At 39.2% G+C, this 13,578-nt stretch overlaps 1 protein-coding gene, 1 long non-coding RNA gene and 1 pseudogene across 2 annotated transcripts in view; 2 read left to right on the forward strand and 1 right to left on the reverse strand.

The window, feature by feature from the left end:
- Positions 1-3,978, forward strand: part of LOC134302988 (zinc finger protein 721-like) — a 76,783-nt pseudogene extending 72,805 nt beyond the window's left edge.
- A 5,854-nt stretch (positions 3,979-9,832) lies between these two features.
- Positions 9,833-13,578, forward strand: part of LOC134335862 (zinc finger protein 271-like) — a 49,497-nt gene continuing 45,751 nt past the window's right edge. The window contains exons 1-3 of the mRNA XM_063018474.1: positions 9,833-9,894; positions 10,656-10,816; positions 13,325-13,440. Coding sequence (XP_062874544.1) covers positions 13,335-13,440 — 106 coding nt within the window. The 5' untranslated portion in view covers positions 9,833-9,894; positions 10,656-10,816; positions 13,325-13,334. The remainder of the gene's footprint in view (positions 9,895-10,655; positions 10,817-13,324; positions 13,441-13,578) is intronic.
- On the reverse strand, positions 11,546-12,114 carry LOC134336226 (uncharacterized). Its single transcript, XR_010015699.1, has 3 exons — positions 12,044-12,114; positions 11,777-11,848; positions 11,546-11,649 (listed from the first exon to the last, which is right to left on the reverse strand). It is a non-coding gene; the product is annotated as an uncharacterized LOC134336226 (long non-coding RNA).

A 13,578-nucleotide genomic window follows, 5' to 3' on the forward strand; every position in this document is an offset into this window, starting at 1 on the left:
CATTTGTTTTGACATGTACCTGAGCCAATGGCAAATAATATTGATCAAAAATGAAACCAGTTCACTCCAAAAGGAGGATTTTTAAGTGTCCGTCCTAGCGTTGCATGAATGGAGGACTGGCAGCTGAAAAGCCGGACTGTCCGGCCTAAAACCGGACGTCTGGCCACCCTACCAGGCCCCAACACACAAACTGGAACAAAGGGTCAAAAGGACTATACACAAAGAGACCACAAAGAATCTCAGCATTCAAAACATGTGCCACTGAGCCAAACACCAGCCAGTAACCAAACACACTAGCTTGACATGCTAGGCTGCTAAATTGCTAGCTGCCCGTCGTCTTCTGCTTCCTCTTTATATTGTCTGGCTCCGCCCATGCTTCCATCTTTCCTGTTGGACCACCCGCTGCAATAAAAGACTCAGCATCAAAACAAAACAAAACAGTCAGATAGCAGCATAAATACACAAAACAATACTACTACTATTACTACTACTACTACTACTAATAATAATAATAATAATATGTGCCTTTGCACGTAACAACATCTATAACCCCAATGTTTCTGAGGGAGAACTGAGTGGTTCCCTTAAACAATAAACTGGATCATTTGAATTTAAACCATGAACCGACAAAGCCAGTTGAAACAGTCATAAAGATTTTCCCCAAATTTCCCTTTAAGGAGAAATAAAGTTTATCTATCTGTCTGTCTGTTTATCAGATCTTTAATAATGCAGTCAGCAGAAGAGGAACACGTCACTCCTGTAGCTTTACAACATGAAGGATTTCAGGAGAAACTAATAAAAAAGGAGGAAGATGATGATGGAAGTTACTTCTGTAAGTAAATTTGGAGCAATATGACACCTTTTCTCCAGACAGTGAGGTACAGTACAGTGTGGTACAGTACAGTATGGTACAGTACAGTGTGGTACAGTACAGTATGGTACAGTACAGTGTGGTACAGTACAGTATGGTACAGTACAATATGGTACAGTACAGTGTGGTACAGTACAGTATGGTACAGTACAGTGAGGTACAGTACAGTGTGGTACAGTACAGTGAGGTACAGTACAGTGTGGTACAGTACAGTGTGGTACAGTACAGTATGGTACAGTACAATATGGTACAGTACAGTGTGGTACAGTACAGTATGGTACAGTACAGTGAGGTACAGTACAGTGTGGTACAGTACAGTGAGGTACAGTACAGTGTGGTACAGTATGGTACAGTACAGTATGGTACAGTACAGTGTGGTACAGTACAGTATGGTACAGTACAGTGAGGTACAGTACAGTGAGGTACAGTACAGTGTGGTACAGTACAGTATGGTACAGTACAGTGTGGTACAGTACAGTATGGTACAGTACAGTGTGGTACAGTACAGTATGGTACAGTACAGTGAGGTACAGTACAGTGTGGTACAGTACAGTGAGGTACAGTACAGTGTGGTACAGTACAGTGTGGTACAGTACAGTATGGTACAGTACAATATGGTACAGTACAGTGTGGTACAGTACAGTATGGTACAGTACAGTGAGGTACAGTACAGTGTGGTACAGTACAGTGAGGTACAGTACAGTGTGGTACAGTACAGTATGGTACAGTACAGTATGGTACAGTACAGTGTGGTACAGTACAGTGTGGTACAGTACAGTGAGGTACAGTACAGTGTGGTACAGTACAGTGTGGTACAGTATGGTACAGTACAGTGAGGTACAGTACAGTATGGTACAGTACAGTGTGGTACAGTACAGTATGGTACAGTACAGTGAGGTACAGTACAGTATGGTACAGTACAGTGTGGTACAGTATGGTACAGTACAGTATGGTACAGTACAGTATGGTACAGTACAGTGTGGTACAGTACAGTGTGGTACAGTACAGTTAGTTCTGGAGTCACTAATCAGTAGAAATGATGAGAGAATGTGGATAGTGGGATTAGAACCTGTACTGTACCGTACTGTGCTGTGCTGCTACACTCCAGTCTGGATTAAATCTAAGTCGTATCTATTTCTGGTAACTAAACCCACAACCTTCAGTTTCCTCCAGTTGTTGCGTTTCTTCTTCACATATTGATGGAATTTCAGGTGAAGGATCCATAATCCCTGTGGAACACGTCACCTCTGAGGAACACCTCACCCCAGAGGATCAACAGGATGGAGGTTTCCAGCCTGTGAAGAAGGAAGAACCTGAAGATAAAGATGAACTCAGTAAGATATTTGTATTGAATAGAATCAGAGGCACCTGGGATGAAGCATCATACAGTGAAAGCTTGTATTGTGCTCATGCAGATCAGTGTGAGCAGGAAATGATGAATGCAGGATGAATCACGTTACAGGACTTTAGCATCGGATCTCAGTTTAACATTTACTAACAATCTTTATTATTTATAATGTTATAAATGTATTTTATTATTTATAATGTTATAAATGTATTTTATTATTTTCTGCTTCAGAACTGAACAAGGATTTCTCCTGCTCCTCGTGTCCACGTTCCTCTACAACCCAAAATGACCTCCACAATCACATCAAGAGCTGCAACCATGATAAATATGATGATGCGCTGGTGAAGATTAAGACTGAACATGAGGATCTGACGCCCACCAGAAGCTCCAGTAATCAGCAAACGTCCTCTGGTACTGTCAGCATTAACACCTCTCTCAGTCACACACAGGAAGAAGGAAACGTCTGCTCACAGTGTGGGAAGAGTTTCAGGTTTCTGAGTGCTCTTAAAATACACCAGCGCATTCACACAGGAGAGAAACTGTATCAGTGCTCAGAGTGTGGAAAGAGCTTTATTACACTGAGTAATTTTAAAGTACACCAGCGCATTCACACTGGAGAAAAACCGTATCAGTGCTCACAGTGTGGGAAAAGTTTTAATCAACAGAGAAATTTCAGAAGACACCAGCACATTCACACTGGAGAGAAACCATATCAGTGCTCACAGTGTGGGAAGAGTTTTAATCAACAGAGTCATCTTAAAAGACATCAGCGCAATCACAATGGTGAGAAACCGTATCAGTGCTCAGAGTGTGGGAAGAGTTTTACTACACAGATTAATCTTCAAATACACCAGCGCATTCACAATGGAGAGAAACCGTATCAGTGCTCCCAGTGTGGAACGAGTTTTAATAATCAGAGTGCTCTCAAAAGACACCAGCACATTCACACTGGAGAGAAACCGTATCAGTGCTCCCAGTGTGGAACGAGTTTTAATAATCAGAGTCATCTTAAAAGACACCAGCGCATTCACACTGGAGAGAAACCATATCAATGCTCACAGTGTGGAAAAAGATTTAGTCATCAGAGTTCTCTAAAAAAACACCAGCGCATTCACACTGGAGAGAAACCATGTCAGTGCTCACAGTGTGGGAAGAGTTTTAATCAACAGAGTCATCTCAAAAGACACCAGCACATTCATACTGGAGAGAAACCATATCAGTGCTCGGAGTGTGGGAACAGTTTTAATCGACAGAGTCATCTCAGAAAACACCAGAGCATTCACAGCTGAGAGAAACTGTATTAATCTCTAAAAATCACCAGTGTGGGGCAATGCCTTTTCAACTCATGAGTTTGAATCTCAGCTCTGCTATCAGCTAGTGAGGCGCCTATACAGAAAATAATCGGCTCGTCCAGGGAGGGAGGGTCGAAGTTTGCTTAACTGCTGCACTCATGGTCTCTTCTGGCTGGTTGATGGTGCCTGTACAGAGACGGGGGATGATGGGGGTCGGTGAGTGACTCTCTGTGTGTGATACAGATCCACATATGAACTCGTCTTGTACCTGTGAAAGAAAACGATCAGGTAGAATGTAGAATGTTTTGTGATCACGATGATGTTTTATCATGTTAATTTTTATATTAAATTTACATCAGTAATGCTGCGGGTGTAGAGGGGATTCATATGATTGTAATGATAATAAATCAGTATGATTATTATTTTTAATAAATGATTTGCTGTTATTAGTATCACTTCCCTATAAATGTGGTTATGAAACAGTTGTGGTGGTGAAATTTAAGACTCAAATACACCTGAGTCATAAATAATAAAAACATCACAAATCCAATCCAGTCGCTGCACTGGTCAAGTCAACCTCATTCAAACTTTTACCTCCTTCAATATTTGCCAGAGCCAACATGTTATTTCTTGCCAGTTATTAGTCAGAAGCATTGGGACAACCAAATCCCCTGAGACATAAGTATTGTTATTATTATTAGTAGTAATAGTGGTAGTAGTAGAAGTACTAGGAGTATGTTAGCAACCAAGCCTTTGGGGGTGCAGGGATCCCAAGACTGTGTAAATATGGATGGTTGCATTTGGAAGTGTGTACAGTGAAAAACCTTTACCAAATGTAATCTGCTGATCAAAAATGAGATTTACGAGGTCCAGGTTAACAGTGTTAATGTTGGGAGCATGCTGGTGAAGGTAATAGAGGTGATACAGAGGTGTTCTGTAGGTACGGTGTTAAGAACAGAAAAAGGATTGAAATTGCTGTAGTGAACACACATTTTAGGCCGAAGTACGAACACAGAATGACCAAAGATGCCTTGGATTAGCAAGAAGGGCAGTCGTAGCCTGGTGGTTAAGGTACTGGACCAGTAATCAGAAGGTTGCTGATTCAAGCCCCACCACTGCCAGTTTGCCACTGTTGGGCCGTTGAGCAAGGCCCTTCCCAGCTAGCAAAAAATGTATGGCCGGGAACTTTTTGTGTCGGCCCACATCTGGCAGCCGGACCTGGCCCGGTGTCAAAATGAATGACGGTTTGATTCTGGCCCGTGTACGGCTGCCCAGATCCCAGCCATGACTGCCAGCAATAAGCCAACACTTAACCACCTGCTAGCCAGAACAACCATTATCGGGCCAATAACCACCTGCTAGCCAGAACAACCATTATCGGGCCAAATATGGCCCAGTTCTGGCCCAGTTCTTGCTTCTTATTAAGAAGTCCTACCACTACTAATGTAATAATAAGAAGACGAATGTACACACATTAAGCACTCAGTGTATTTACATCTCTTGTAAGCACGTTGAGATATTACCTATGAAAATACTCTGTAAAATACAACCCCAATTCCAATGAAGTTGGGACGTTGTGTAAAACATAAATAAAAACAGAATACGATGATTTGAAAATCCTTTTCAACCCATATTCAATTGAATACACTACAGAGACAAGATATTTAATGTTCAAACGGATAAACTTTATTGTTTTTTTTGCAAATATTCACTCATTTTGAATTTGATGCCTGCAACACGTTCCAAAGAAGTCGGGACGGGGCAACAAAAGACTGGGAAAGTTGAGGAATGCTCAAAAAACAGCTGTTTGGAACATTCCACAGGTGAACAGGTTAATTGGAAACAGGTAAATGTCATGATTGGTATAAAGGGAGCATCCCCGAAAGAATCAGTCGTTCACAAGCAAGGTTCACCACTTTGTGAACAACTGCGTGAGCAAATAGTCCAACAGTTTAAGAACAACGTTTCTCAATGTGCAATTGCAAGGAATTTAGGGATTTCATCATCTACAGTCCATAATATCATCAAAAGATTCAGAGAATCTGGAGAAATCTGTGCAAGTAAGCGGCAAGGCCGAAAACCAACATTGAATGCCCGTGACCTTCGATCCCTCAGGCGGCACTGCATTAAAAACCAACATCATTCTGTAACGGATATTACCACATGGGCTCAGGAACACTTCAGAAAACCATCGTCAGTGAACACAGTTCGTCGCTCCATCTACAAGTGCAAGTTAAAACTCTACCATGCAAAGTGAAAGCCAAATATCAACAACACATAGAAACACCGCCGGCTTCTCTGGGCCCGAGCTCATCTAAGATGGACTGACACAAAGTGGAAAAGTGTCCTGTGGTCTGACGAGTCCACATTTCAAATTGTTTTTGGAAATCATGGACGTCGGGCCAAAGAGGAAAAGGACTGTCCGGATTGTTATCAGTTCAAAGTTCAAAAGCCAGCATCTCTGATAGTATGGGGGTGTGTTAGTGCCCATGGCAGGGGTAACTTACACATCTGTGAAGGCACCATTAATGCTGAAAGGTACATCCAGGTTTTGGAGCAACATATGCTGCCATCCAAGCAACGTCTTTTTCAGGGACGTCCCTGCTTATTTCAGCAAGACGATGCCAAGCCACCTTCTGCACGTGTTACAACAGCGTGGCTTCGTAGTAAAAGAGTGCGGGTACTAGACTGGCCTGCCTGCAGTCCAGACCTGTCTCCCATTGAAAATGTGTGGCATTATGAAGCGCAAAATACTACAACGAAGACCCCGGACTGTTGAGCAACTGAAGTTGTACATCAAGCAAGAATGGGAAAGAATTCCACCTACAAAGCTTCAACAATTAGTGTCCTCAGTTCCCAAACGCTTATTGAGTGTTGTTGAAAGGAAAGGTGATGTAACACAGTGGTAAACATGCCCCTGTCCCAACTTCTTTGGAACGTGTTGCAGGCATCAAATTCAAAATGAGTGAATATTTGCAAAAAACAATAAAGTTTATCCATTTGAACATTAAATATCTTGTCTTTGTAGTGTATTCAATTGAATATGGGTTGAAAAGGATTTGCAAATCATCGTATTCTGTTTTTATTTATGTTTTACGCAACGTCCCAACTTCATTGGAATTGGGTTTGTATATATACTTTATTATAATTAACTATAAGTAAAAATATATAATGAGCAGTTAAAATAGTAACAGAAGAAAACACCAAGTATTTTAAGTATTTTATTTATTATAAGTTTGCCAAAAAATAGTATGTTTTGTCTTGCCATAATTGACTGCTGATCTCACACTGTTCTTTAATTCTGGAATGAAAACAAAAACAGAATTTGATGCTATTTTTCACAGACCAATGTGGATCTTATTTGTCTTATTCAAAATTTTCAGTTCCAGTTAAAAATAACTGCTGCACCAGTTATGATGGGAAAGAAATGTTGAAGAAAAAAAGTAATTTTACTTTAAATATGTTTACCTGGTTAAAAATGGTTCACTCTGGCAGCAGGAGTGGCATCACTACCAGCAGTATCCAGAACAATGCTAGAGCAGAATAAACAGTGCCTTTAGTAGGCTGAAGAACATGTAAGAACATGTAAATATGTGCTTTAGACATGATTCTGTGATTTTTTGATGATAACATTTTACAGTGTTGTGTACAGTGCTTGCGTACAGTTTCCCTAATCTATCTTAAAAATGTATTTCAAACAGTATATTGTAGTGTCGCCACTGGGGGGCCGGCACAGGCTTTACCCAGAAAGCCTTGCGGCCGTGGTATCCAGGCTTACCGGAGCCGTGTAGCCCAGTGTTGGGGATGGGGTGGCTGCGGTAAGGGCTGGATAGGCAGCTATATGTTTGTCTGTCTGTTGTGTGAATGTCTATGTGTATGAATGGTTGTCTTTAAATAAGGTCCAACACCCCTCCCTTCATACTTGCCGGCGCCACAATATGTTGATAAAAGCAGATTTTGTAAACATCTTACCAGGATCAGTGTAGGCCAAATAACAGGTGGTTGAGTGAGCTGGACTCAGGGGTGCACAAAAAGTCACTGCAGAAATATAAATACTTATACCGCATAGCTAACTAACGTCATCGAATCAAATCTCATGTATGTAATATATCTCGGCTATATTGTTAGATGGTTTGTATCGTATTCATAATATAAATGTAAGTTACATTTAGATGTATGTTTCAAATTATCTTTGATAGACTTTTGCTTTCATGGCGGCACGGTGGCTTAGTGGGTAGCACTGTCGCCTCACAACAAGAAGGTCCTGGGTTCAATCCCCAGGTGGGGCGGTCCGGGTCCTTTCTGTGCGGAGTTTGCATGTTCTCCCCGTGTCCGCGTGGGTTTCCTCCGGGTACTCCGGTTTCCTCCCACAGTCCAAAAACATGCCACCAGGTTAATTGGAAACACTGAATTGTCCTATAGATACCTAGTCGCTAGATGCACTAGTGCATTGTAGTGCCGGTCCCAAGCCCGGATAAATTAGGGAGGGTTGCGTCAGGAAGGGCATCCGGCGTAAAAATTGTGCCAAATCAATGAGCGATCATGAGGATGACTCGCTGTGGCGACCCCTGAAAAAGGGAAAAAGCCGAAAGAAGAAGAAGAAGAAGACTTTTGCTTTCATATTTATGTATTGCTGGCTAGATAATTAGTTTAACGTACAAGCTAGCATTTTTGGCGTTAAAACATAGTGGTGGTGAGGCTTGAACCGGCAACTTTCTGATTACTAGTCCAGTACCTTAACCACTGGGCTATTACTGCCAAAGTAAATGAGTTAGAAGTGTAAGAAGTTGCTATAAATGAAATAAATCTGATTTATAGATCATGTGAACAACAGCGATTCATCCTCCAGTGGCGCAGGTGAGTATTGCAGCTTCTTCACAACCAGACAAACTCAAGGAGAAGGGTATCTCTGCAGACCGGAGCCCGCCGCAAGTAGGCGGGGCTTATACCGCAAGTGGGAGGATACCCGCAAGTGGGAGGGGCTTATACAAAAAGTGGGTGGTACAACTCAAAACGGGTGTTACAAAACCATTCCACAAGTTTCCGTTAAGCGTTTTATATTCATATAAATATTCCAATGATATGTTATACAGTATGATTCAAAACTGTCTGTGTGTGATCATAAAATAAAAAAGGTAAACATTTTTATTTGAGACCACATAAAATGTGTTCTACAAGGGGGAAAATGTCTGCATACATATAGGCTACTACTCCCTTTTTATAAAAAGATTTGAAAGTTAATATGGGTGGGGAGGAACCCATGGGAATTGCCTGTAAATATATGGAAGTGTAACAGTGTACACTTTTTTTCTCTAATGAAAGCACAATGGACTCACTAATATCAAGTAGAGATATAATAATCTATTATTAATACAAAAGTTATATAATAATTGAACACACTGTAATTAACTTCTTTCTGAAATGAACTATATGAAAGCATAATCATCAAAACCCTAGTCCAACTTAACCCTTAAGAGCCATTTTTTTATTCAAACCATTTTGGCTGTGTTGAATAAATACAGCTCATATTTGCCAGAGGTTATTCATTTTTAACAAATTTTAGAATTATGTCAATTCCTTAAATTAGCCTAAAATAACTAAGCTACACAAAAACTGACACATTTGTTCCTAAGGACAAAATTGAAAACCATTGAAAATGCTATTTTTAACCCACATTCATCTAAACATAAACTAATGTTTTCATTTAGGTTAAAGTTTCATTTAGAACTACTAGATTTCAATTTTTTATTTCTATATTTTTATAACAGTTGGCACTACTTTTTCCCTTTTAAAGCATGCAGCAACATTTCACAATTTTTACTGTTTTCTAAAAGGGTGCCTTGATATGTGTGTCGCTATTGATGTTGGATAATAGTGTGTGTGTGTGTGTGTGTGTGTGTGTGTGTGTGTGTGTGAAAAAAGAAATATTAAGTGTCTTGAAAAGTGTATCACTATTGATGTTGGATAACGGTGTGTGTCCAACTTCATAAATCTTGACCAGGAGTGGTCAGGAGATGGCAAGTCAGGAGGTGCTGGAATTGATCATGCACTCTGAGTGCGAGGATGGCTCCAGGGACACATCATTACCTGTGACAATTTTCTCACCTCCTTCACACTGGCAGAGGAGCTGCTCAGATGGAAACTGGCCCTGATTGGCACAATTCACAGACACAAGCCTGAGCTTCCCCTCAGTTGCTCCAGGCAAGAGCAAGAGCGCTCTTCTCCTCCACCTTTGCTTTTATGAAGACCCACACACTGGTCACTTATTCCTTGACTGGACAAGGATGTGCTGCTCCTAAGCACGAAACACCGCACAAGGTGGGAGAAATGCCCCACACATCAAAAAGAGAGGGCGTCTTCTATGCTCATCAGCTGCTGCAGTAGTAATTTAACTTACTTGCTCTCTCTCTCTCTCCCTCTCTCTCTCTCTCTCTCTCTCTCTCTCTCTCTCTCTCTCTCTCGCCCTATATATATTTTTACAGCAGTTTTTGGGAAGTAGTAATTTTTTGGCCTTGAGTGTGACTTTTTCTTTTAATCTGACACTGCAAAAAAACCACAAAAAAAAAAATCAATGTTGCTGCCAATCATTGACCCATCTCAGGGCCTAATAACAGTAAGAATCAAATGCTCCTTGAAATGTATTTTATGGAAATTATTTTAGTTTTTTTTTTTAAATGTAAATGTTTTTTTTTTATGTAAACATACCAGCATTTAAAAGGTTAAAAAAGTAATATTTGATATGTATATTTCAGGCAGAAGTAGTTTTAAAAGTTTTATATTCATGCATAATATTTTTACAGCAGTTTTGCAAAGAGGCAATTTTTTGTCCTTAGGGACAAATGTGTTAGAATATTAAGGACCTCTTAAAGGTTAATTATTTGGGTTTTAGATTTACAAGAAGGGGGTTATAATGTTATGTCTGATTGGTGTATGCTATTACTAATATTGTTTAGTAATACCTCTTATCCAAAATCAGAATGTAAATGCATTTTATTTAACTTGTACCTTTAACCTGACAATGATATTTGAACAATAACAGGTAACATATACTATTTTAATTGTATTTTTATTATGTTTCCGATGTGAAAGTTGCATATTAAATAGTGGGTTAAGACCGGAAATTCATTGAATCCTACTCCTTTAGGACCCTGTCTTGCAAAGACGTTCTTTCGCTGATATCCGCCCACTTGCGGCATAAGCCCCTCCTACTCACGGTTCTCCGGTCTGCAGAGATACATACTTGAACTCAAGAAGAAGAAGAAGCAGCTGAACCCGGTGCTGTGTTTGGTTTAACGTGAATCATCTGTAAGTAGGATGTTTATTTATTTATTACTGTTTGATTAAGTACATTCTAATTAATAATAAAACTAGAGTTTATAATAAAACATCACTGTGAGGATTTGAGGAGCTTTAACTCCCGTCTTATATAAACACACAAACTGCTAGCTGCTCCGCTAACTGTTAGCATCACACATGATTCAGTACTGATGAACCGATTCATTTAAACCGGTCCAGCAAAATGAATCAATTGATCGGAATTTAGTTTTTATTATTTTATTATTAAATATAACTTTTGTACTGAAACACATCGAGGTCTTTTAGCTTTGTTTACAGGTTATTCCTGTAGTTTTATCGAAACTCATCGAGTTAAGAAAAGATTTGATCCCCATGTACGACAGCTATAATACTGATAGAGTTAATAAAATAGAGTAGAATTAAATAGTAATATTGACTATATTAGGGGTATTCAACTACAACTACAGCTACAAAAATCAGTAGCCTACCCAGCTAGCAAAAAATGTGTGGCCCAGTTCTGGCCTACAGTAGATTTTTAAAAGGCTTTCCCCAGCCATATGTAACCTGTAATGGTTACTGGGACTACTACAACTGTTCTTGCTTCTTATTGCTATGAAAATACTCTGTAATATATATATATATATATATATATATACCTTATTATAATTACAAGTAATAATAATAATAATAGAGTACAATTAAAACAGTAACAGAAGAAAACAAATGTACGCCAAAATAAATTTTTCAATATTTTATTTCAAGTATTTTTATTTATTATAAAAATGTTTTGTCCTGCCATAATTGACTGCTGATCTCCTGCCTCCTGACACTGGTCTGTAATTCTGGAATGAAAACAAAAACTATTTTTCACAGATCAATGTGGATCTTATTCAAATTTTTCAGTTCTACTTAATGATGGAAAAGAAATGTTGAATAAGAAAAAAGTAACTGTAGTTTAAATATGTTTACCTGGTTAAAATGGTTTATTGGTTTACTCAGGCAGCAGGAGTGGCATCACGAAAAGCAGTTTCCAGAACAGTGCTAGAGCAGAATAAACAGTGCCTTTAGTAGGCTGAGGAACATAAGCGCAAACTTGGAAATATGTGCTTTAGACATGATAATGTGCTTTATGATTATGATATTTTACAGTGAGTGTACAGTACATTATCCCTAATCGATCCTGAAAATGTCTTTCAAACTGTATGATGATAAAAGCAGCTTTTGTAAACATCTTACCAAGATCAGTGTAGGACAAATAACACAAGGTGGCTGAGTGAGCTGGACTCAGGGGTGCACAAAAAGTCACTGCAGAAATATAAACTAGGGATGTCCCGATCACGTTTTTTTTGTTCCCGATACCGATCCAGATTATTAATTTTGATACAGATTCTCAAACCGATACTTGTATTTTCTAGATATTGTCTAGATAAGAACTAGATAATACTGTTCACACAGTGCACACTTCAAGTACATTACAGTTATCCAAATTAATCCAGTGTACATGTTTAACAACTGAATAGCTCTGCAGTGCTGAAGGGAAAAATGCTGCATCCAAACTATTGCTTAATGTTTTTGTATTTTTACAAAATAAATCAAAATGATTGAGATAATTACAGTTTTACTTTAAACTTTACATTCAAAGAAAAAATTTTTTTAATGCAGTGATACACTAAACATGAACAGAAATCTGTGTAGCAGCTTAACTTGAATATAAGAAAAAAAAGTTACTTAAAAGCATTACAGTAAAACCTGAATACCAAAATAAAATGGAAAGGCTCTTTTGTTATGAAAGAAAGAAGTGAACTGATTCTGTCTGTTCCTGGTTAAAAATAGTTAAAAATCACTTATCAGTTATCATTGTTATAAACAGTTATCATGGCTTAGAGTACGTACGTCTGGTTCAAGTCAAACAAGCTTATCAAACGACTGTAAAATAATTTTACACATACATATACAACTATTATATTGAATTAAAAAAGTTGCTTTGAGTCTCAGTCAGCCGACATGCAGCCATATTCGGGCCAGATGCGGGGTGCCGAGCCGACAGACAGCCGACACCGCCGAACCGGAATAGGCCCAGATCTATCGTGCTAGTTGGGTAGTTACTGGACGCGTTTATCTAAATCAACTTACAATTATGTCTAAATACAAGCGAGCAATGGAGGGTTAAAGACCTTTCCAACAGTGGCAGCCTAGCAGAGGTGTGACTAGAACCAGTACCCTTCTGAATACTAGTTTAGTACTTTAAGTACTGAGTTACCACTGAGTTATTTTAGCTTTGTTCTCAGTTATTTACCCCTCACTTCAGGGTTTTTTCTTTTGCCACCACATTCATGTTTACATCTACAACCCCAATGTTTCTGAGGGAGAACTGCCTGATTCTCCTAAACACTTCCAAACCTGGATCATTTGTATTTAAACCATGATCTGACAAAGCCAGTTAAAACAGTCTTGAGTATTTCCCCAAATTTTTCCCTTTAAGGAGAAATAAAGTTTATTTATCTGTCTGTTTATCAGATCTGTAATAATGCAGTCAGCAGAAGAGGGAAACGTCACTCCTGTAGATCTACAGCATGAAGGATTCCAGGAGAAACTAATAAAAAAGGAAGAAGATGAAGATGGAGGTTACTACTGTAAGTAAATGTGGAGCAATATGACACATTTTCTCCAGACAGAGTGGAACAGTACAGTGTGGTACAGTACAGTGTGGTACAGTGTGGTACAGTGTGGTACAGTGTGGTACAGTACAGTGTGGTACAGTACAGTGTGGT

The sequence above is a fragment of the Trichomycterus rosablanca genome, chromosome 2, assembly GCF_030014385.1.
Source record: "Trichomycterus rosablanca isolate fTriRos1 chromosome 2, fTriRos1.hap1, whole genome shotgun sequence".
Lineage (NCBI taxonomy): Eukaryota > Metazoa > Chordata > Actinopteri > Siluriformes > Trichomycteridae > Trichomycterus > Trichomycterus rosablanca.